Source organism: Rhinatrema bivittatum, chromosome 7 (genome assembly GCF_901001135.1).
Source record: "Rhinatrema bivittatum chromosome 7, aRhiBiv1.1, whole genome shotgun sequence".
Taxonomy (NCBI): domain Eukaryota; kingdom Metazoa; phylum Chordata; class Amphibia; order Gymnophiona; family Rhinatrematidae; genus Rhinatrema; species Rhinatrema bivittatum.
This window is the reverse complement of record NC_042621.1, coordinates 300,567,609-300,592,782: the sequence shown is the minus strand read 5'-3', so window position 1 is coordinate 300,592,782 and position 25,174 is coordinate 300,567,609. Positions and strand designations below refer to the sequence as shown.

Sequence of the window (25,174 nt, the reverse complement as noted above, 5' to 3'; positions counted from 1 at the left end):
TTCAAGTGGAACTTGGAAACCCACCTTGGGCAGAAAAGCAGACACAATGCACAAGGAAACTCCCAAATCCATAAAACGAAGGTAGGGCTCTCTGCAGGAGAGTGCTTAATCTCCGAGATTCTGCGGGCAGAACAGATAGCTACCAGGAAAACTGTCTTGAGAGTGATATCCTTGAGGGTTGCGGAATGCATGGGTTCAAAGGGTGGACCGACCAAGATTCGTAGAACGAGATTGAGACTCCACGAAGGATAAAGAGCGTGGACCGGGGGTTTCACGTGCTTCACCCCCCTGAAGAATCGGATGATATCCAGGTGAGAGGAGAGGGAAGTTCCCTCTCGTTGATGAAGTAGAGAGCCTAGGGCAAAGACTTGCACTCTCAGCGAGTTGTAGGCCAGACCCTTGTCCAGGCCCTGTTGAAGAAAAGATAGGATCTGAGCCACCGAGGCGGTCCGTGGCGACACAGGTATGGAGGCACACCAGTTCTCAAAAACTTTCCATACCCTGATATAGGAAATGGAGGTAGACGTCTTTCTAGCCTTTAGGAGGGTCGAGATAATGGCCTCTGGGTATCCACGCCATCTCAGCCGGCGCCTCTCAAAAGCCAGGCCGCAAGACAGAAGCGATCGGCCTGGGCGAAAGATACCTGACCCTGATGCAGCAAGCGTGGAAGGTGACCCAGACGAAGAGGTCCATCCACTGCGAGGTTGATCAAGTCAGCAAACCACGGACGACGGGGCCATTCCGACCAGCACTAGCGGACCCTGGTGGGACTCTATTCTCCAGAGCACCTTGCCTAACCAGAGGCCAAGGTGAAAACACGTAGAGGAGAACGTGACAGGACCACGGGAGGACTAAGGCATCCACTCTCTCTGCGTCGTACTCTCTTCTGAGACTGAAGAACTGAGCTGCCTTGGCATTCCAGGAGGTTGCCATTAGATCCAGATAGAAGGTCCCCCATCTGTGGAACAGGAGATTCACCACCTCCTCTGAGAGTTCCCACTCTCCGGGATCTAGATGTTGACGACTGAGAAAGTCGGCTTGAACGTTGTCTATGCTTCTGATGTGGGAAGCCGCTAGGCGGGAGAGATGAGTCTCCGCCCAAGCCATTAACCTGTCTGTCTCCCGAGAAACATGGCGGCTCCTCGTGCCCCCTTGGCGATTGATGTAGGCCAGAGTGGTCGCATTGTCTGAGAGTATTCGGACTGCGCGATGATGGACGAGAGGTAGGAAGCGTTTCAATGCCAGACGCACTGCTCTGGTCTCAATGCGATTGATCGGCCAAGTTGCTTGGGACAGCGTCCACTTCCCTTGCGCAGAACTCATCTGACACACCGCTCTCCAGCCAGAGAGACTGGCATCCGTCGTGACGATTACCCATTTCGGGATGTCCAAAGGAACACCCTGGAGAAGATGAGACAGGTTGAACCACCACGAGAGACTGTCCTTGGCTCCCTGCGGGAGAGGACGATGGCTTGGAAGTCCCTAGACACCGGCTTCCAGCAGGAGAGCAAGGCGCGCTGTATGTGCAAACGCCCAGGGGACCAGATCAATGGTGGAAGCCATGGATCCCAGGACCTGGAGGTAATCCCACGCCGTTGGAAGCGAGAGACCGATGAATTGCTGTATCTGAGCTATGAGTGTATGAGCCCTGTCCGGGGGCAGAGACACCTTGCCCAGCACTGTGTCGAAATGCGCCCCCAGGAAGTCCAGAGACTGAGATAGAGAAAGGCTGCTCTTGGCGAAGTTGACCACCCAACCGAGGCAGTGAAGAAGCGTCAACACCTTGTCAACCGCCCGGTGGCACTGGGCTGAGGACTTTGCTCAAATGAGCCAGTCGTCCAGGTATGGGTGCACCAAGACTTCCTCCCTCCGGAGAGCGGCAGCTATTACTATCATCACCTTCGTGTAGGTTCGAAGAGCGGTTGCAAGACCAATGGGTAGAGACTGGAACTGGAAATGCTGTCCCAGAATCTTGAATCGCAGAAAACGCTGATGCGCTTGGAGGATGGGAATGTGTAGATAAGCTTCCATTAGATCCAGGGAGGCCAAAAATTCTCCGGAGTGTACTTCCGCTATCACGGAGCGCAAGGTTTCCATCCGAAAGTGGGGAATCTTGAGGGCCCTGTTGAACATCTTGAGATCCAAGATCGGGCGGAAGGAACTTTTCTTTCTTGGGGACTATAAAGTATACCGAATAATGTCCCCGGCCTACTTCCAAGGGGGGGACCGGATGAATCGCTCCAAGAGCCAGAAGCCTGTCGAGTGTCTGTCGGACTATGAGTTGTTTCTAGACTGGGCCACATGGAGAGAAGAGGAACCTGTCTCTTAGCGGCCAAGCAAATTCTAACGCGTAGCCGTGTCTTAGAATATCCAGGACCCACTGATCTGACGTGATGTTGACCCACTCCTCGTAGAGAAGGGAGAGACGTCCCCCTATCCTGGGGATCGGGGAGTGGGCTGGCATAGCTTCATTGTGAAGACCTGGAGGATGTCCCTTGGGCCGGACCAGAGCGGGGCTGTCTTCGGGCACGAAAGGACTGAGTCCAGGATTGAGATCGAGAGGACGGCTGACGAGGAGCTGCAGTCCTAGCCTGGTGGAAACGACGTTGATTCCTGAATCAGCTTCTAGTGGAATTAAAAGAGCTAGAAGAACGAGGGTGATCCTCTGGCAGTTTGTGTACCTTATTCTCTCTGAGGGACTTGATAATCTGGTCCAAATCCTCCCCAAATAGTAGCTTGCCCTTAAAGGGTAGGGATCCCAGCTGCGACTTGGAAGAAGAATCCACCGACCAGTTGCGAAGCCAGCGGAGGCGTCTAGCCGAGACTGCAGAAACCATAGATCTGGCCAATACTCTCAGAATGTCATATAGAGCGTCTGCTCCATATGCTATGACGGCCTCCAGGTGGTCTGCCTGAAGTGTTTCCTCAGGAGGCAACTCCTGGGAGCTGAGCAGCTGTTGAAGCCAGCAGAGGCCTGCACGCTGAGCAAAGGAACTACAAATGGCCGCCCGGACCCCTAGGGCGGACACCTCGAAAACTCTCTTAAGATAAACTTCCAGCTTTCGATCATGAAGATCTCAAAAGGCTGCACCACCCGTTACTGGAATGGTAGTTCTTTTCGTCACCACTGAGACTGCAGAATCTACTTTGGAAACTTTAAGAAGCTCCAGGAAATCATCCGAGAGAGGATATAGCTTATCAATGGCTCTGCCAACCTTGAGGGAGGTCTCCGGAGAATCCCATTCCCTGGATAACAGTTGAAGGAACGTGGGATGGAAAGGAAAGGACCTACACGGAGGATGTAGACCAGCCAGAAGGGGGTCCCCTTTCTTCGCTGGTGGATTAGGCTCAGGCGGGTCCTGAGGGGACTCAATGTCCAATTACTGTAGGATATGTGGAATGAGGGGGTCCAGCTCATCGCTCTGGAAGATCCGCAGGACTCTAGGTTCATCCGGGTCCTCCTGAGGAACAGACCCCCACGCAGAGGGGTGTACCAAACGGACCCTCGGAGCGCTTGAGGTGGTCGGAGGTACTCCTGGTTCCGGGACCGCTGACCCTTGGGCACTCCCATGGTCTGGGCATTTCCCAAGACCTCAGTGAAATCAGCCTTTCTGGGTACCTTAGGAGGAGGAGGTCCTGCCAAAAATTCCTGGTGCTGGCCGATTCTGGCCAGGTAAGCATTGTGAAGCAGGAGAACAAAATCCATGGAAAACAGAGGTGGCCCCGATGGAGGAAGAGTGGGAAGATCCCCTGACGGAGGAAAATGCTCCAGAGGTGGAACGGGTGTCAAAACCGGCGGCTGAGATGAAAAGGAGCGTCCTGCTCTTCTCGGTTAGTGCCGGAGCAGCTGAGTCTGGAGACAAAATGTCCGCCGTTCCCGCGATCAGCGGGATCGGGGCCGGCCCCTGAGCATCGAGGCGCGCCAGAAGACGAGAACCAGAGCGGTCCCGTGGTTGAGAGGGTCCCTCCCCACCAGGGAGGCAAGCTGTGCAAATCCTCTCATGGGAGAGCCTCGACCCGGGCTCTCCACAAGCGCAGCACCTGGACGAACGAGGCATGGGGAACCCCGACGGAGCCGCGAGGGAACCAGCTGTTCTTAACGCGAGAAACAGGCAAGGTTTAAAGCTGCGGGAAGCGGGAAAAACCTCCGCTTCAGCCTGTTCTTCCTCACGCTCACCAGGTTCGTGGCTGAAAGAAGCGGGTAATAGCCTCCGCTTCAGTACTGCTCTCTATCCCTCAGCGACCCACAGATAGAGGCACAGAGGAATAACGTCTCTCTGTGCCGGCTGCCCCGTGGAAAACGGTGTCTCAGGGGCAGCGGGTCAGATAGCAGCCACAGGGGGAGAGGTCGGCACCACAGACTTGCACCCCGGAGAGAGGAAATAACCTGTCAAAAGGAAATAAAAACAAACTTACCCCGACAACAGAGATGGGAGGGGTGGGGAGAGCTGCAAATAGTACTGCCTGCAAGCAATTGAATGCTCCCACTTAAAACAGGAGCGGAGGATGGATACAGGAAAGCTCTCCAAACAATTCCCTCAGAAAATTCAAAATTCAAAGATTTTTTTTTTTTTAATTAGACTTGACCATCAAAAAACAGGAAAGCTGGGGAAAATAGAGAAAATTCCTAAAATAGCTTTCTAGTCATCGGTGGGGAACAAAAGCCACCACTGTCATCTGCTGGAGTCAAGAGAATACTGAGGATTAGTAGAGGGTGCACTACCTTATAAGGAAGCATCCTTCAAAGTTCTATTTGACTCCATCTGCTGGAAGGGGGAGATAACCCACTGTCTAGACTGATCCTGGTATGTACAGGGAAACAGTCATTGCCACACTCAGCTTCCTGCACCTGCTTGCCTTTCAGCTTTTTTTTTTTTTTGTAAAACAGCCATATCCATGCCGGCTGAAAACCAGCTACTGGACGAAGACACTCATCTGAAGGAGGAATCCAATATATTTCACCTTAGGAATTCTCAACTGAGGGAAGGACCATATGGTATCTCCACAGGAGAGTGAAACAAATTATTTTCCTTCTTTTCTCCTCTTAAAATCTTTAAGCAATCCCCAATAGGGAAATACACATCCATCATCTCCTGAAGACGAAGAATACTGGCGGGCTGTCACTGCAGGGGTATATGTACTGTGATGTCAGCTTTGCTCCATCTCCATCTGCTGGTGGGGGTGTATAATCCACTTGCTCTGGATCCATCTGTCTAAATGCTAAGAAAGTATAGATTATTAGAAAAAATTTGGGATAGAGGTACATATCTGTGCTATTGCTTGGATAGAAAGACCGAGGGTTTTCATGAGGCAATGCCCAAGCAGGAATTCCCAGACATGCTCAGTAAAGCAAAAGTTCTATTTTCTTTCAGAGCTTTTGGATGAGGTCACCCATATATCATGGCTAATTCAGCCCTGCTTGTCAACAGAAAAACTCAGAACAAGCAGATGTTAGCAACTATCTCAAAAGTCCAAAAAAATATTCTCATTTATAAGCTGCTGTGTTTTTGTTTACAGTAGTAATTAGTTTTCAGGCTGTAGTTCAATAAAACTAATTTCAGATGGAATGTACTTTCAAATCTATCCAAGCAATCAAAATAATTAGATTTTTCTTCATTAAGGTTATTTTACCCTGTGCATGCACAGACATTTACAGCAGTTGATTAGACAGTCACATACCTTCTTTCAAGACATTTGCCTCTTTCTCCAAGGCACAAATTTCTGTTCTCACTTTTTGTTTAATTAAGAGAGATCTATTATTTGTCAGTCCATACTCATTGTTAAATTCTGAAACTTCTTTTATAAATTTCTTCCGTTCTTCATCCATTGTTTTCTTTGTATCTTCCTATGAGCAATATATAAAGGAAAATTAGTTTCTTACCTGATAATTTTCGTTCCTGTAGTACCAAGGATCAGTCCAGGACACCTGGGTTGTGACTCCGCACCAGTAGGTGGAGACAGAGCAAAACTTGTGGGCGGAGCCATATATAAGCCCCTGTGCCAGTCACAGCCCCTCAGTCATACGTAATGTCAAAGTAGCCATGCAACCAAGTAACAAAACTGGCTAGAAAAGGCACTTCTAACTTTAAACTAACACCAAAAACTCCTACTCGAACCGGACTCCCCAACCGGGAGAGCTAAACAAGCGAACAGCAGAACTAAGAAAACATGATGAGCGGACTCTCCGTTACTGTAGCGAAGCCCTGCGGGCGGGATCCTGGACTGATCCTTGGTACTACAGGAACGAAAATTATCAGGTAAGAAACTAATTTTCCTTTCCCTGTACGTACCAGGATCAGTCCAGGACACCTGGGATGTACCAGAGCTAAGTTATCGAGGGTGGGAAGCAGAGAGTCCCGCTCGGAGTACCCTCTCTCCAAAACCCCCGGAATCGTTAGCCCGGACATCCAACCAGTAATGCCGGATAAAGGTATGCAACGACTTCCAGGTAGCCGCCCTGCAAATCCTTGAGGCTACACCTGAGACGCTGCCACTCAAGACGCAGCTGGAGAGCGAATCGAGGGAGCCCGAAGACCCACGGGAAGTGATTTTCCCCCGCACCAAGTACGCCGAACCAATGGCCTCCTTGAGCCAAGTGGCAAGCGTCGTGCGGGACGCCGCAACTCCTTTCTTTGAACCAGAGAACAAAACAAAGAGAAGAGCCGTGACCCGAAATGGATAATTGACCTCCAGACAGCGAAGGGGGGATCTTCGCACGTCAAGCTTCCGTAAGTCCCTCGCTACTGGATCAGAGGGCTCCCAGACCGCAAAAGCGGATAGCTCAATTGAAAAACATGGAAAAACGACACCCCTTTCGGCAGGAAGGAAGGAACCGTCCGCAAATAAACACCGGAATCGGAAATATACAAGAAGGGTTCCCTACAGGACAAAGCCCGTAACTCCAAAGCACGCCGTGCCGAAGTAATCGCCACCAAGAACACCGTCTTTGACGTGAGAACCTGAATAGTTAAGCGTTTCAAGGGTTCAAACAGCGCCGCGCATAAGCGGAGAGAACGGAAGGAGGTTCCAAGCTGGACAGGGGAGACGCAATGGAGGACAAAGGTGCTTAGCTCCCCGAAGGAAACGGGAGATATCCGGGTGAAGAGTCAGGAAAGACCACGGACCTTACCTCGCAAACAACCAATCGCCGCCACTTGGACCCGTAGGGAACTACAAGCCAGACCTTACCTTTGGCAAGACCTGCCTGGAGGAACGCTAGAAGCCGCAGTAGGGACCACCCCACGCTGCACGCACCATTCCTCCAATCCACCCAGACACGGACATAAGCCAGGGACGTCGCCTGTGTCCTGGAACGTAGCAACGTGGCTACCACCGCAGCTGAGTAAACTTTTCTCTTCAGCCGAGTCCTCTCAAAACCATGCCGCGAGGCAGAAGTGATCCGCAGTCTCCAAAAAGACGGGGCCCTAATGGAGTAGACCCGCCATCCCCTGGAGCTGAAGGGGTGCCGCCACTGTGAGCTGGACGAGGTCTGCGAACCACGGCCGGCGCGGCAACTCCGGTGCCACCGGGAGCACGTTGGCTGGGTGCAACTCTATGCGCCGCCGAATCTTGCCGATCATCGGCCACGGGAGAAAACACGTACAGCAGAACATCCGTCGGCCCGGGAAGCGCCAACGCATCGACGCCTTCCGCCCCCTTATCTCGACTTCGACTGAAACATCGCTGAGCCTTCGCGTTGTGCCACGTGTCCATCAAATCCATGTGGGGCACTCCCCAATTCTCGCAAATGAGAGGCAACGCTTCGACCGCCAGGTCCCACTCACCGGGATCCAGGCGATGCCGGCTGAGAAAAATCCGCCTGAACGTTGTCGACTCCTGCACCGTGAGAGGCTGCTATGTGGCTGAGATGGAGTCCTGAACAGACCATTAAGCGCTGAGCCTCCTCCGCCACCTGTGGGCTCCTTGTCCCGCCTTGGCGGTTGATGTAGGTCACGGTGGTCGCGTTGTCCGACAACACTCGGACCGCCTTTCCCCGCACTACCGGTAGGAAGGCTTGCAGAGCCCAACGGACCGCTCTGGTCTCTAGTCTGTTGATAGACCACTGGGCTAGCGACACTGACCATAGGCCTTGGACCGAGCTCCCTAGGCAGACCGCTCCCTGAGCGGAGAGGCTGGCATCCACGGTCACCACCGTCCAATTTGGCACCAGAAGAGACACTCAAGAGGACAGATGACTGGAATCCAGCCACGAGAGCAGGCTGGACCTCGCGAGCCCCCTAGTGGAAGCGGTAAGTGGAACTCCTCGGAAACCGGCGCCCAGCAAGATAGTAAGGACGACGGTAAAAGGCCGCAGATGAGCGAACGCCCAGGAAACCAGCGCAGGCGTGGAAGCCATATAACCCCGGACCGCAAGGCAGTCGCAAACAAGAAGCGCCGTACTTGAGCTGGCAGCTCGTATCTCCATTCGTGTGACAGGGACCTCTAGCCCTGCGACGTGTCGACAACGGCTCCCAGAAATTCCAAGGTCCGCGAGGGTGCCCGATGACTCTTGTTGAAGTTGACCACCCATCCTAGGGACTGCCAAGGTATAAGACCCTGGCCAACTGACAACAGACATTGATCCTCGGGCTTCGCCCGAATCCACCAACCGTCCAGGAACGGATGGACCAGGAGATAATACTGGCGCAGCCGCGTCGTCACCACGACCATCACCTTCGTGAACGTGCGGGGGCCGTCGCGAGACCAACCAGGAGCGCTTGTAACTGGCAGTGCCGTCCTAAAACGCAGAACCTGATGAAGAGCAGGAACAACGGCTGAATGCCTATGTAATGATACGCCTTCGCGAAATCCAGGGAGGCCAGAAAACTCGCCGGTCCGCCCCGCAGCAATTACCGACCGAATCGACTCCATTTTGAAGGGAGAAAACGCGAAGAAAAGGTTCCAACTCGGAACTGTTCATTAATACGTTGAGGACCCACTGGTCGGACGTTATTTGGCCCATTCTGCGAAGCAAAAAACCAACCTCGCCACTACGTTTGGAACGAAGGACTGAGGCTGCCTTAAGGCATGGACCAGCAGAATCTCAGTGCGAAGCCCCGGGCCCCGCGTCAGACGGAGATCCTCTCTGTCTGTCGGAACGCTTCCCCCTGGAAGGACTGTGGACACGAAGAGACCAGTGAAGACGTCGAACGATAAGAAGGCCCAGAGGACCCCTGGGGACGAGTTATCTTGCTACCTTTGAAAACGGAACCTAGCAGAATAGAAGGACCGAGTTCTGGACCTGTCGTCTGGGAGCTTGCAAATCCGGATCCCATCAAAGGAAAGCCTCAACCTGTCCACTCCTAACTGAATAACAGCTTTTCCCCTGAAAAGCCGTGCCCCAAGGAGAGCCTTGGAGGATCCATCCGCTGCCCAAAAGCGAAGTACCAGCAATCGGGGGCCGAAAACAACCGCGACCATGAACTAGCCGAAGTACGCCGTAAATTATAGAGAGCAGCCGCACAAAAAGCGATGGCAGCCTGCAGTCGATCCGCCTGCGTGGCCTCGTGAACTGAAAAACCTGCCTTCGCCTGTAGAACTTGGGCCCAGTGCAAACTAGCCCGCCTGGCGTAGTTACCACAGATGGCAGCCCGGACCCCTCAACGCTGCAACTTCGAAGAAAAACCTCTGTGCTACTACCGACACCGCCGAAACTACCTTCGGAAGCCGAAAACCGTAGGAGCTCCAGAGCGTCCTCTGTCAGTGGATAAAGCTTGTCCATTGCCTTGGTCCCCTTCAGACCCAGCTCCCTAGTATCCCATTCCGGACAGAAATGTCTGACGCCGAGGAATGGAATGTGAAAGTCACTGCAGGACCAGTGAGCACCAGCAGGACTGGGTCCACGTTCGCACCAGGTCGAGAAACTGCCGGTGGGGCTTCTACCCCTAGGTCGTTGAGGATAGCCGGATTTGTGATGGTTTGTCCAGCCAGCCAGGGCAAAACTGTCCCCGAACGCTCCATCGGCCCCCCCAGGGGCTCTCCGGGCGGAACAACCTCATCCTGTGAGGGGAACTCAGACTCCGCATCTTACGGGACCGTACCCGGTGGTCGCCATTCCGTTGCTGGAGCCGGGGAGAAGTCTGGGCCCTCCCGGATATCTTCTTCCATGGACCATCCCCCTTTGGGTAGCCATGCCTCTTCGTGCGGCTGCGGCCCTTGTACTTGAGTACCGTGCGCCGTAGGAGCGCGAAAACGGCCGAAAACAAGGACCCGGGATTCTGTTTCCGTGGACCATCCCCCTTAGGGTGGCCATGGTCGCTATGCGCCTGCGGCCCTTAATTGAGAACCCTGCGCAGTAGGAGCGCGAAAGCGTCCGAAACAAAAACAAAAACCAAAAAACAAACAAGGACCCCGAAGGCGAGGAGGTCCCAACCCCGCCAGCCTCAGCCGGGGCCTCAGCTCCCCCGGAGGACCCCCCGAGGACCTTTGTTGAAGAGTCTACCCGGGAGGCAAGTCGGGAATTCCTGCCGGTTGCGCTCAAAAGCGCGGGCTGACCTCAAAATGGCCGCCGCTCCCGCGCCGAGCGGGAAGGGGTCAGCCGGCAAGACTGAAGCGGCCAAAAATGAGCGACGGTGATCGTGCCGATCGGAATGGCCCCCCCCCGTCTGTCCTGGACGGACCCTTCCGACCGGGACGCAGGCATAGAAAATCCCCTCTTGTGCGAGCCCTGCGCGCGCGCCAAACCGTGCCCCTCGGCAACCAAGCGGTCGCGGCGGAACGGACGGCGGACTAACAGACCCGAAAGTACAAGAATTAAATCCTACCGCCGAAAACACTCCCCGCCCCTCGCCGAGCCGAGAAAACTTCCCCACCGGTGAATAGACGAGGAGCCGCACAAGAAAATAAAAGTACAATTTTTTTTTTTTTTTACGCAAACCTGCCGCTGTTCAGAGTCCTGCCGCTGTCCAGAGTCCTGGGTCTCCTGCTTCCGTGGGGGGTGAGTGAACCGGGCTCCCCGGTGTCACCCCCTACGCTGCTGCCTGTGGTAGGCCGGGTCCTCAACCCTCAGCAGCGGCCTCAACCAGGGGGGGATGGTCCCCTCAGAACCTTCCCACCCCCCTGGGAGGCAGGGCGGACAGCTTCCTCTTTTCACTTCTCACCTTGAATTTCTTCTTCTTAATTTTTTTTTTTTTTTAAACCAAAAACCAAGAAACCGAAATCAGTAAAACCACAATGCCCCCGACTAACTAACAGTCGTCAGGCACGCAGAGGCTGTGACTAGACCTGCACCACCTACTGGAGACAGAGTAAGACTGAGGGGCTGTGACTGGCACAGGGGCTTATATATGGCTCCGCCCACAAGTTTTGCTCTGTCTCCACCTACGGTGCGGAGTCACAACCCAGGTGTCCTGGACTGATCCTGGTACGTACAGGGAATGAAAGTTTAAAATATCTTATCTTTATTATGAATTTGTAAATCGCTTATATATCATACAGTAAAAATTATAATAAAGGAACATAAACCAGAAATAAATGGAGATTTCTTTAGCCTTCCAAAACAATTTGAGCTTAATAAGCAAAACTACAGTCAAAAAGAAATGCAAAGTGCCTGCCTACTGAACAAAAGTGCATTCAATGTTCTGCCCCAGACATTGGCTAAAAATATGCCAACTTAAACAAGAATGCTTTTACAAAGCTTTAAAAGTATTTGAAAAATCAGCTAGTTGCAGGTTCTTTGGAGATGACCTCAATTCTGCAACAGAGAAAGTCCTCTCTCTGGACTTGGACAGCCATTCCTGTTTAGGAAAGGAGACATCTAATAGGCCTCTCTGAGAAGAGTGAAGAGAACAAACCATTATTATAAATACTAGAAAACAGCACAATTCAAAATTTTTAAAAAATTAAAAATATTGTTAAGTTTTGATTGACAATAAAATTCTTTAAAGAAAAAAAAAAGAAAAAAAACTTACATCATATTAGTTTAGTTTCTACTTCCTGACCTCAGGGGTAGCGCTAGGGATTTTGTTGCTTACCTTCAGTTGTGTACATTTTTCCTTGGCTGAACAATGCACAGTATACTGTATTGTAGATATATTTAGTATGTGTATTTAGGGCTCTCACTGTACATAATGTGATCAAAGGGACATTAAAGCAGCAGTACTACAATTAATGTATTTCAATCAATATAAACTGAATCAAGATTTGTTTTGTTCTGGTTTCTCTCATTTCTGAGCAGATAGTGTTTGAAATTATTGAAAGCACTTCATTCTTAGCTACTGCCACCATTATGAATTTTAGTAAACTACTGCACTGTCAGGCTGCTCCTCATGAAAACATCATGCAAGTATCACAATGAAAAAAATGGTGATGTATAATAACAGCATAAGCAACTGTATGTAGAGTGGCCTCAGGGATGAATATTTTAAAATGAGGGCCACTGCCGTAACAAGTACTGACACGGTTTTCAAAAAGTGTGAGAAGAAAATATATTAAGAAGAAAAGAAAAGATGCATAGGCATAAGATCAAAAGAAGAAGCAACAGATTAACTGCACAGGAAGATTAATTTTGAAAAAATTACTAAAATTGCTTACCTGTTACAGTTGTTCTCCATGGACAGGAGGATAAACAACCCCACAAGTGGGTATCACCATTCAATGTGGAGCGTTTCTCAAAAACTCCAAAAGGGCTTTATTTGACATGTGCAGAGATCCCTCATGTCTTACATAATTGCTTACAGAAGCCAACTCCAAAAGGCGAGGTAAAAGGAAACATGTGGCTAATTATCCTGCTGTTCATACTGAACACCTGGATGGAACCTGGATGGAACCTGGATGGAACACTTGGATGCAGCTCCATCACTGCTCTCTACATTAATGGTGGGGGAGGAAGGGAAATAGAACCAAGAGCTAAAAGAAACAGATAAGTATGAGAGAAAAAATGAGTGAAGCTTGCTGGGCAGACTGGATGGGCCGTTTGGTCTTCTTCTGCCGTCATTCTATGTTTCTATGTTTCTATGTAAAAGCAAGCATCTAAGTTTTCTCTGTAGACAAACAGGATATATCAGCCTCACAAGTATGAATCTCTAGATAAGGAATTCCTTCCAACATAAAAGGAAAAGACCAGAGACTGGATGTTGAAATGAAGAAGTGTTCCCCGATCTGAATTAAAAAAAAAATACATATTTCAATCAAAGGAAGAGAAGTCAGAGGATGGCAACAAGGACTTTTTCTCTTTTTTTTTTTTTTACAGTCAGGAAGAAGAGAGGGTTGATCACTGACTAGCTGGATGGGGTTTTTTTTGTTTTATGTTTTCCAAGGGTTAAGTCAGCTAAACTTTGGAAGTTAGAGCGTCCTAATTCTAGCCCGCTAAATTTAGTTCGCTGCATTTAAGGTGATTTTCATCTAAAATTTTACCGGCTAGATTTAGGTAAAAAAAATCAGCTATACTTAGCTAGCCAAAATTTGACCAAGTTAGGCGCCCAGCCCATCCCTCTTCTAAATATTAATAATTTTGTGTTTGCAAGTGCACAACCATACTAGATGTATCCAGGGTAACTATCAACCATTGGTAATACTATAGTGCATTATTACATCTGGCATTCTCTCCAGTCTTAGTACCATCATGTCATGGTACAAAACGGAAAGAACAAGCAGCTTTGCCCTGCTTGAACACATATGATACCAAAGTATATGGTTCACTAAACCCAAAGTCATTATGTGGCTGCATCTCATTTGGAATATCTACCTTGTTTTAGCACAGAAGATTTTGGGCCAACTCCATCCTGCTAAAAAGTTACTTCCCGTGACGTTTCTCCACAACTTATACCATAATTGAACAAAGTCCTGAACCACGTAACTACCCTGGTGGGTTTCCCATGGAGCATCTGGTTGTCTGATAATGGATAATTGTCCATTTAGAACAAAAACCGTCTCAGCATTTTACCACCACCAGATCATGATACCATATTTTGATGCCTTGTTGGGCATGCACTACCATAAGGAATATTATCCATAAAATGTTAACAGTTGTTCATCCATGTGAGGTCTAACCCTGAGATATGGCAACCATCTCAAAGTTGAGGTTGCAACATGGCTCGATACTGAGCATTTTATTCTCCATTTCTTTCCTAATAATTCCTATAATTCTATTTGCTTTCTTACTGCTACTGCACACTGAGCAGAAGATTTCAAAATATTATCAATGATTATGATGCCTAGATCTTTTTCCTGAATGGTGACTCCTAATGTAGATAAACAATACCAAAAGGGGGTCATTTTCAAAGGAGTTACGCATGTAAATGTGACATACTATCGTAGCAATTTTCAAAAGCTATTTACTCGAGTAAAGTGCACTTACTTGAGTAAATCCTATGGACAATTCAATGGCATATATTGTAGCAATTTTGAAAAGCCCACTTACCTGAGTAAAGTGTATTTACTCGAGCAAAAACCAGTTTTGCTCGAGTAAATGCTTTTTAAAATCTACCCCAAAGTGCACAGAAACTTCACTTGGACTAGTATTTAAATTGAGAAATGTTTTTTATTTCTTCTTAGACGGTGCCTCCTGAATTATAAACTGTCACATATCAATATTTCTGAACAGCAGTCCCCGACACGGACCGTGTTTCGCCTGTCCGGCTGCTTCGGGGGATACGTGGAGAAAACATCTCGTAAAATTAAAACACGTATTATAGAGCACAAATCTAATATTAGAACAGGCAGAGAGAACACCCCCTTGGTGGCTCACTGGTTAGAGGCATCACACTCAGTGGAGGAACTACAATTTTTTATCTTAGACGTGGTTTCGATCCCGGGCAGGGGTGGTAATTTTTCTGCAACGCTAATTAAAAGACAACAACAATGGATATATAACTTGGACACAGTAGTTCCCAAAGGATTGAATGCTGAACTTGAGTGGCATCATTTTATTTAAAATGTTAGTGATGTTGTAGGAGAGTTGGCTGCTGGGTAATTCATTAATCAGTCATTACTGTGTCAAGCGCAGCTTCGCACCAAAATGACTTGCCTAGGCTTTAAATTCAGTGATCTCGATCAGCACTTTGTGCTCCTGAAACCATGTACTACACATCTTGATATACAGGTATGTGACTCTTAATAATTTTGTGTCTGCTATCGGGTTACCCTTTATACACTTGGCTAGACTTTTAATTTTTCTTATTTACAGATTGTTATATAACCCCCCTCCGAAGCAGCCGGACAGGCGAAACACGGTCCGTGTCGGGGACTGCTGTTCAGATATATTGATATGTGACAGTTTATAATTCAGGAGGCACCGTTTAAGAAGAAATAAAAAACATTTCTCAATTTAAATACTAGTCCAAGTGAAGTTTCTGTGCACTTTTGGTATTGTTTATCTACATAGTAGAGTGCACCAACGCTCCGGTGTTAATCTGGAGGACTCCTAATGTAGAACCTTGCATGGTGTAGCTATAATTTGGCTCTCTTTCCTAAGTGCATCACTTTGCCCTTGTCCATATTAAATTTCATTTTCCATTTGCATGCCTAGACTCCCAGTTTTGCAAGGTCCTCTTGCAATTTTTCACAATCCTCTTGCGATTTAACAACTTTTAATAATTTTGTACCGTCGGCAAATTTGATCACCTCACTCATTCCCATTTCTAGGTCATTTATAAAGATATTAAAAAGCAGTGATCCAAGAACAGATCCCTGGGACCCTCCTCTATTTGCCTTTCTGTATTGCGAAAGTTTACCATTTAGCCCTATTCTCTGTTCCGCCTTCCTGTTGACACGAGGTACCATGAGGGGGTGTTCCCAGATCCACAGCAGCAACTCCTTAAAGATCTCATGCACCGGGACCGCCACGATCTCTTTAGGAGCCTCCTTGAACTGGAGGATTTCCAGCATTTTGTGTCTGCCATCCTCCTCAGTCATTAACTGAAAAGGGATTGCCTCAGCCATCGCCCGTACAAAACCTGCAAAGGTCAAGTCCTCCAGAGAAGACATCCTTTGCTCATTTGGAAGAGACTGCTCTGAAAGGAGACCCTTTGAGTCACTGGAGGAGGATTCTGCAATGTCGTCCCCCCAGGGATTATATGGGGCCTCATCCTCACTGTAATCCACAGAGGATAGGGCCCTGGGTGCTCGGCCTTCGTCCAGAGGCACAGACAGACATCGGTGGCACTGGTGCCAGCCCCAGCAAAGCTGGACAGACTTTGCAGCTCTGTGTCCCTGCTGGCCTCGATGGAGCTTCCTCCTCGGAGGAGCCAGTAATGAGCACCATATCAGTTGGGGAAAACAGTGGTACCTCGCCGGCACTGATGGCTTCCCAGGAACAGATGCCACCTGGGTCAGTAACACATCGATAAGCACATTGAGCCGTTCCAGCACGGCAAGTACTGGTACTGTTTGTGCCACCGGTTCAATGCCCTGCAACGCTCGCTACACCACCAGTTGGACCCTGCACTCCAGCTCCTTCTCGAAAACTGCCGATGTAAAACCGACTGGAGGGCAGGAGGGGTGGCCAGATCTTCCTTGGATCCTTGAGGTGGATTGGCAACTGGCGCCAGGACCGGTGCCAGCTGCTGACATTGATGGAGAATGGGCATTCCTTGCCATTGAGTCGCTTCGGGGGCATCACGGCATATGCCGGCACCTTCTCAAGCCTAGCACTGTGCATCGAAGGTGACTGGTGCCGATGCTTCCTTGGCTTCCCTCGGGCTTGGCCTGATCTCTCCCCAGTGCCAAGGTCGATGACAATGAACCAGACGTCCTTGACCTGGACGAGACTGACAGGGGCCGGTCCCCAACACCCCTATCCACCAACAGCACCGACAGAACTGCCAATTTCAATGGCCTGGTTTTCATTGGTGCAGCTCCAAGGTCCATCAGTGCAGATGCCGCCGATGCTGATGGCTCAGACTTCCTCGACCCGAAGAGTTTTTCCATCTTGTTGAGTACAGTGCAACGTCCCTTAGGGGACATCTGGGCGCACATATGGCAACCCCAGATGTCATGTGATGCCCTCGTGGGGGTCCGGGATGAACATGGACCTTGAATTCTGAGGCAACGTAAACCGAACAAGGGCATGACGAACGAAAAGAAAGTGAAAAATGAGAGATGGTGATGGAAAGCGGGCGATGTCAGCGGGCAATGACGCTTCCCACCATGGGGGGAACTGAAGTGAAAAAAAACAAACAAACAACTTACCGAACCGCCAAAAACCCTGACTGAGGAGACTAAGGGGAACCGAGAGGGACCTGCGTTCGACGAATCGCAAGAAAACCAGTAAAGAGACTTTGGAAATTTTCCAAAGAATTTCTTCAAGAAAAGCCAGGAGCTCATAACTGCGAGGCGAAAGCTCTGCGGAAAAAGAGACTTAAGAAGGACCCCCTTGTTGTTGCATGGTATAGGTCATGTTAGGCATGCTCACTATGCACAAAGTTCCAGAAACTTTGACATAAGTTTTCCGTGCCAGGCTTCATCTGATGTCACCCATGTAATCCCATGCTCTTGGTGCTTCTGACACAATGAGTTTCTCTACTTAACCCAGAATTTTGTCTATTCTCTCATCTGTTTGATAAACTATCCCTTTCATGGTATTGAAAGCTGTTCCATAAAATGTCCATTGATTGGGAAGGTTCTTGATTTTTCTTTTGCATCCCGAATAGAATATAAGATACTTAACATAGTACACAAAATTATATATGAAAAACAAACAGACTGGTTGAACGCAGCAATTAAACTTCACATTCCACAACAAAATCTCCGTTCAGCTAACCCCTCAGTTCGATCGGCACAACTTTCACAAGTGCGTGAGCGCGCAATATCACTCGCAAGCCCTAAACTATGGCACGCACTCCCCTCTGAGCTAAGACTACAAACTAATCTCAAAATTTCAAAAAGGACTTAAAGACCTGGCTCTTCTCAATAGCATACCAAGATGCCTAACAAACCACTCACCCTATTTTACATACTCTTAGAGCTTTCCGCAATTTTAAACTTTTTAAATCTTGCCTTTTAATTTATATCTATGCTCTTTTAACGTTTACATTTAATCTGTTCTTATTGGGGTAGATTTTATAAATTTGCGCATGCGCGAACAAGAGTACGCGGGATTTCAATAGATATGCGCGTAGCCGCACGTATCCTTTAAAATCTGGAATCGGCGAGCGCAAGGCTGCCCAAAATCGGCAGCCTGCCTCCGTTCCCTGTGAGGCTGCTCCGAAATCGGAGCGGCCTCGGAGGGAACTTTCCTTCGGTCTCCCCCCACCTTTGTTGTACAAGTTACGCCTGCTCGAAGCAGGTGTAACTTGCGCGCTTTGGACCGGCCGCCGGCACGTCAGGGTCCAGTCCGGGGGCTGGTCCAGAGGCCGCGGCCATGCCCCCGGAACGCCCCCGATGACGCACCGGCTGCGACATGCCCCCGGACTTACGCACATCCCGGGGCTTGTGAGCGCCACCGAGCCTACTCAACATAGGCTCGGCGAGTGCAGGGGGAGTTTGGGCCAGGTTTCTCGGGGGGTATGCACGTATCTTACGCGCGTACCCTTTTGAAAATCTGGCCCATTATGAATAACAATTGTGCTTTTATGTTAAGATTGTACTGCACTTTCCTTTTTAATGAGCAATATTTTTTACTATTTTACTATTCTTACCAATTATTTAATTTATATGAATGAATACTGATCGATGTGTTGTTTTGTTAACCGTTGTGATGGCTATGCAGAACGACGGTATGTAAAAATCAATCAATAAATAAAAAATAAATACAATTGGCTATCCAGGCTTGTCCCTGTATAAAACTTCCACTATGCTGGAAAATACCATGCCATTCTGAAAAGAATTAGCTCTGAATAAGCAAAAATGTCCAGCTATGAGAGATACATAACCATTCCCTCCTTAAGAAGGCTGTTATGGAGGAGTCAAGATGGCGGCACGCACTGAGCCCTAAGTCGGAGCTCTCTGGACTTTTGTTGAATTTATTTTCCTTGAAGAAATGCCTGCTAAAAGAAAAGGGAAAGTACGGACCTACCCATCTGTGCAAAAGGAGGCTGTTATAACACCATTACCTAGACCAGTGGTTCCCAACCCTGTCCTGGGGACCACCCAGCCAGTCGAGTTTTCAGGATATCTACAATGAATTTGCATGCACATGCAAATTTTCTCTCATGCATATTCATTTTGGATATCCTGAAAACCCGACTGACTGGGGGGTCCCCAGGACAGGGTTGGGAACCACTGACCTGGAGTTCTTGGAACAGTTAACTTGTAAAAACTATATCTGATTTATTTTCTGGCATACTGCTCAGCTGTAAACTATCAAACTAAGGGCTTGAATCATCAAGGTATTTTCCCATAGACATAGAATGGGAGAAAACCCTTAGTGAATCAGGCATTGAAGAGGGTCGCTAGGAACCTATTTTGTTATAGAGGATTTAGAAACATATAACATAGAAATATAGAAGTGACGGCAGAAGAAGACCAAACGGCCCATCCAGTCTGCCCAGCAAGCTTTCACACCTATTTGTTTTCATAATCTGTTACTCTGACTGCTGAGGTCAGGGCCCTTATTGGTCACTTTTTGGTTCCAATTCCCTTCCACCCCCACCATCGATGCAGACAGCAGTGCTGGAGCTGCATCTAAGTGAAGTATCTAGCTAATTGGTTTGGGGTAGTAACCGCCGTAATAAGCAAGCTACTCCCGTTTGTTTACCCTGCATGTGCAATTCAGCCATTGTTGGTTGTCTGAATAAAAATCCTCTTTACTTAATTCCCTCTGTTGCTGAAGCAGTGAGCTGCGCTGGATAATTATTCCAAGTCAAGTATCATGCTTAATTGATTTGGGGTAGTAGTTACCGTAACAAGCAAGCTACACCCATGCTTATTTGTTTACCCAGACTATGTAATTCATTCCTTGTTGGTTGATGCTGATATAAATCATCTTTTCTTCATTCTCTCTGCCGTTGAAGCAGAGAGCTATGTTGGATGTGCATTGAAAGTGAAGTATCAGGCTTATTTGATTTGGGGTAGTAACCGCCGTAACAAGCAAGCTACTCCCCTGCTTTTTTGTGGATGCAAATCCTTTCTTCCACATTTCCTCTTGCCGTTGAAGAATAGAGCAATATTGGAGTCGCATTAACTGTGTGTATGTTTATTGAATAAGGATATTAATCTCCAGGTAGTAGCCGTCATTCCCGCAAGCAAGCCACCCCTTGCCTCTTCTCTTCATTCACATCCTCTAGACTTTATGGATCCACAGTGTTTATCCCACGCCCCTTTGAAATCCTTCACAGTTTTGGTCTTCACCACTTCCTCCGGAAGGGCATTCCAGGCATCCACCACCCTCTCCGTGAAGAAATACTTCCTGACATTGGCTCTGAGTCTTCCTCCCTGGAGTTTTAAATCGTGACCCCTGGTTCTGCTGATTTTTTTGCAACGGAAAAGGTTTGTCATTGTCTTTAGATCATTAAAACCTTTCAAGTATCTGAAAGTTTGAATCATATCACCCCTGCTCCTCCTTTCCTCCAGGGTGTACATATTTAGATTCTTCAATCTCTCCTCATAAGTCATTCTATGAAGACCTTCCACCTTTTTGGTCACCCTTCTCTGGACTGCCTCCATCCTGTCTCTGTCCCTTCGGAGATACGGTCTCCAGAACTAAACACAGTACTCCAGGTGAGGCCTCACCAAGGACTTGTACAAGGGGATTATCACTTCCCTTTTCTTACTCGATATTCCTCTCTCTATGCAGCCCAGCATTCTTCTGGCTTTAGCTATCGCCTTGTCACATTGTTTCGCCGACTTCAGATCATTAGAGACTATCACCCCGAGGTCTCTCTCCTGCTCTGTACATATCAGCCCTACTCCCCCCATCAAATACAGTTCTTTCGGATTTCCACACCCCATGTGCATGACTCTGCACTTCTTGGCATTGAATCTCAGCTGCCATATCTTCGACCATTCTTCCAGCTTCCTTAAATCCCGTCTCATTCTCTCCACTCCTTCCGGCGTGTCCACTCTGTTGCAGATCTTAGTGTCATCCACAAAAAGACAAACCTTTCCTTCTATCCCGCCCGCAATGTCGCTCACAAAGATATTGAACAGGACCGGTCCCAACACCGATCCCTGCGGCACTCCGCTCAACACCGCTCTCTCTTCAGAGTAAGTTCCATTTACCATCACACATTGTTTTCTGTCCGTCAACCAGTTTGCAATCCAGGTCACCACCTCGGCACTCACTCCTAAGCTTATTATTTTATTCACCAGTCTCCTGTGCGGGACCATATCAAAAGCCTAGCTGAAATCCAAGTAGATGACATCGAGCGTTCTTCCTTGATCCAATTCCTTAGTTACCCAGTCAAAAAAGTCAATCAGATTTGTCTGACAGGATCTTCCCCTGGTGAATCCATGCTGCCTCTGGTCCAGCAATTCATTGCGATTGTAGATATTTCACTATTCTTTCTTTCAACAGTGATTCCATTACTTTTCCCACCACCGAGGTGAGGCTGACCGGTCTGTAGTTACCAGCCTCTTCTCTGTTCCCACTCTTGTGAAGCGGGACCACCACCGCTCTTCTCCAATCACTCGGCACCACTCCCGTTTCTTTTTTTTTTTTTATTATTTATACTTTATTAAATTTCTTCAATGACAATATCATGAAAAGGAAAACAGGAAATATGTTCCACAACCATAATTAAATACTTATAACCAATACACGCAAACAATAATTGTTTTACATTTCACATAATTGGGGGAAAGGCAACTATTATATATACAAATACAAGATTTATATATCATTTGCTAATAATAAACCAATCCCAATAATTCTAGGATTAGGATTTCATTAGCGAAAACATAAAAGGAAGGAGAATTTGACTTCTTTTTAATACACCTCTATCTCTAATTAATTATATCTGTGACTTATCTGATAGGAAAGTCTCAAGATGGGTCGGGTCCACAAATCTAAATTTCTTCCCTTGGTATGTTATTTGACAAACACAAGGGAATTTGAGGAAAAATGTTGCTCCAATTCCTACTACTCGATGTTTTAAGGATAGAAAATACTTTCTCCTTGCCTGAGTAGGTCGGGCAACATCAGGAAAAATTTGGACCCTTTGCCCACAAAAAGATATATCTTTTAATTGGAAAAACTTTCTAAAAATATTGTCCTTATCCTGTTCAGCATGAAAAGTAACAAAAAGAGTTGCTCTTTTCTCGATTATATCGATAGATTCCTCCAAGAAGGTAGATACTCCTAAACTTGGAGGATCTTCCATCTGTGAATTCCGTTCATTTCTTCTAGATCTTATAGTGAAATAAAAAATCTTAGATACTTTTGGAATATCCTCGTCTTTATATTGCAAAATTTCTTTTAGAAATTTTTTAAACATTCCAAACGGAGATAACAAACGTGTCTGGGGGAAATTCACCAATCTCAAATTCTTTGATCGTAATATATTTTCTAATCTTTCATTTTCTTTATGTAGGATCAAACTATCCTGCATAAAAACATTCTGTGAGTTCTGCATTAATTGGATCTTTGAATTTAAATCAGTTATTTGTTTCTCACAATTAACAATTTTTGTATCATGTTGGATAATTGTATTCGTATTAACTTGAATTACAGCAGATAGGGACTTATTCATTATTGCGATATTATTATCTATTTTCACAATCAATTGCCATAAATCACCTAAAGATACATTGTCCGGAGGAACCGGACTAATGCCTATACCAATATCTTCTGGTGGAGCTTCTAACATATTTTTAACATATAAAACGTCTTTTGACCCCTTGGTGTCCACTTGCCTGTGCAAGTTTACCTCCAAGGGGACTGTTCCTACCAGTTCTTGTGCCTCTTCGGTCGATGGAAACCTACATGGCTGAGGTGGAGATAGAGGTCCCTCGCCGGGACTTAGGGAGGCCAAGGATACTCCTCCCCCTTCGTCCTCACTTGGCGAAATTCTCTGTCTGACAACATGCTGGTCCATAGGGCCTTTATGCTGTTGCTGCGCTGGGGATGATGTCACTAACTTGGCTTTTCTTTTCTTCCCCATCCAAGTTAAGAAAACGCCAGAGTTTTCCCCCAACTCCCAGACTTCCCCGGACGAAGCCGGACAAAGCCGCTCGCCCCTTTGACGCGAGCGGCTTCGACGTCGCGCCGGCGGCGACGCTGCGCCACGCTACAGCAGTTCTTATAGTCTGTAGCCCCGCCCCTCGCGACGTCAATCACGGCTCAGCTGTTCTCACCGGCAAGATGTTCTCAGGGGCTCCTTATTGCACAGTTCTCCTCGGGTTAAAGCTGGCGGCTCTCTCCTTCCTTCGCTCTAGCTCCCCGGTGATAGACTGCGCTACAGCAGTTCTTATAGTCTGTAGCCCCGCCCCTCGCGACGTCAATCACGGCTCAGCTGTTCTCACCGGCAAGATGTTCTCAGGGGCTCCTTATTGCACAGTTCTCCTCGGGTTAAAGCTGGCGGCTCTCTCCTTCCTTCGCTCTAGCTCCCCGGTGATAGGCCGCGCTACAGCAGTTCTTATAGTCTGTAGCCCCGCCCCTCGCGACGTCAATCACGGCTCAGCTGTTCCCACCGGCAAGATGTTCTCAGGGGCTCCTTATTGCACAGTTCTCCTCGGGTTAAAGCTGGCGGCTCTCTCCTTCCTTCGCTCTAGCTCCCCCTGCACCACTCCCGTTTCTAAGGATCTATTGAACAGGTCACACAGCGGACCCGCCAGCACATCTCTAAGCTCCCTCAGTATCCTGGGATGAACCTCATCAGACCCCATGGCTTTGTCCACTTTCAGTTTCCCCAGCTCTTCCCATACATTCTCTACTGTAAATGAAGTTACATCTACTCCATTCCCCTCCAGTTTCTTGTTAACTAGCGACGGTCCTTCTCCAGGGTCCTCTTTAGTGAACACCGAACTGAAGTATTTGTTTAATATTTCTGCCATTTCTTCGTCTCTCTCCACACATTGATTCTTTTCATCTTTCAATTTCATTATACCACTTTGGACTTTCTCCTTTCACTGATGTATCTGAAAAATGTTTTGTCACCTCGCTTTACCTCTTTGGCAATCCTTTCTTCTGCTTGACTTTTTGCCATCTTGATTACTTTCTTCGTCTCCCTCAGTACTACCAGATATTCTTCCTTGTGCTCCTCCCTTTGGGATCTTTTATATTTCTTGAATGCTGTTCTTTTAGCCTTTATTTTGTCAGCCACCTCCTTTGAGAACCAGATAGGTTTCATTTTTTAAAACATATACAATTAGAAGTAACTTTTGGCAGTATTCGTTAAGGATATGGTAGCAAAATAGATAAACTGTACTACCTGGGAAATGCAGAATGGAGTATAACTGTGCTCTTTTTCAATTTTCCTACAAAGACATCTGTGGGGGCTATGACAACCTCTTACCAATATATGAACATTAAATTGTCTATACCTCTAGAACAGAGCTTCCCAAACTGTGGGTCGGGACCACAAATGGGGGTCACAAAACCTCTAGCTGGAGTCACAAATGCCTCAAAGGGCAGCCCTCTCCAGACATCACCAGCAGCAGAAGTAGTGGAAATCAGCATGGGATCTTTGAGTAAGCATGCACTCTCAGGGCCTGCAATTGTCCCGCCCTCGCTTGAGTTTCCATGTTAACAGGAAGCCATGCGTGAGGAGAGACTGGGGTCACTGCAGGGCCTGGGAGCTTTCGCTGGCTCACAGATCCTGTGCTGACTTTCATTAGTAATGCTGCTGCCAGTTGCAGATCAACATCAGGCATTGGACCAGCCATTGGGGAAGAGTGAGCACAGTGTGCACAGGTCTGCAGGTTGTCACTTCTTCTCTATCCTCTCCCATCACTGAACTTACCTAAGAGAAAAATGTTGCCCCTGTCATCAGCCTGCTCTCTCTTCCCACGAGCTGTCACCCACTTATCCCCTGAGTCCCAAAGGAAAATGTTGCTGCTGATCCTAGTAAAAGGGATGCTTGGATGGGGGCTGTTGAAGGGAGGGATCAGATACAGGAAAGATTTGAGGGTTGGATCAGTGGGAGAGGGATTGACTGTGGAAGGTGAGGGAGGGGATGCAAGAGAGGAACTAGGGGTGAGAGTATCAACTGGGAGGTATGTGAGAAAAGAGACAAGAAGGGATGACAGATAATCAATTAGGGTTACAAAAATGGCTTGGAGGTGAGAGAGGTTCAGTGGGGAGAATGTAAATAGCTGGAGTGGGTGAGCGAGAGGCTAGGCTGGGAAGGGGAGAGGAACT

General features: G+C 48.0%; 1 protein-coding gene across 3 annotated transcripts in view; it reads right to left on the bottom strand.

Annotated features, from left to right (window-relative positions):
• The window catches only part of CCDC172 (coiled-coil domain containing 172), a 176,892-nt gene that overhangs the window by 113,911 nt on the left and 37,807 nt on the right, over positions 1 to 25,174 (bottom strand). For all 3 annotated transcript variants that reach the window (XR_003857936.1, XM_029610476.1, XM_029610478.1), the window contains exon 4: positions 5,680 to 5,845. Coding sequence is in view for 2 of the 3 variants with exons in the window: in XM_029610476.1 (XP_029466336.1) it covers positions 5,680 to 5,845 (166 nt within the window). In the remaining variant the exon portion in view is untranslated. The remainder of the gene's footprint in view (positions 1 to 5,679; positions 5,846 to 25,174) is intronic.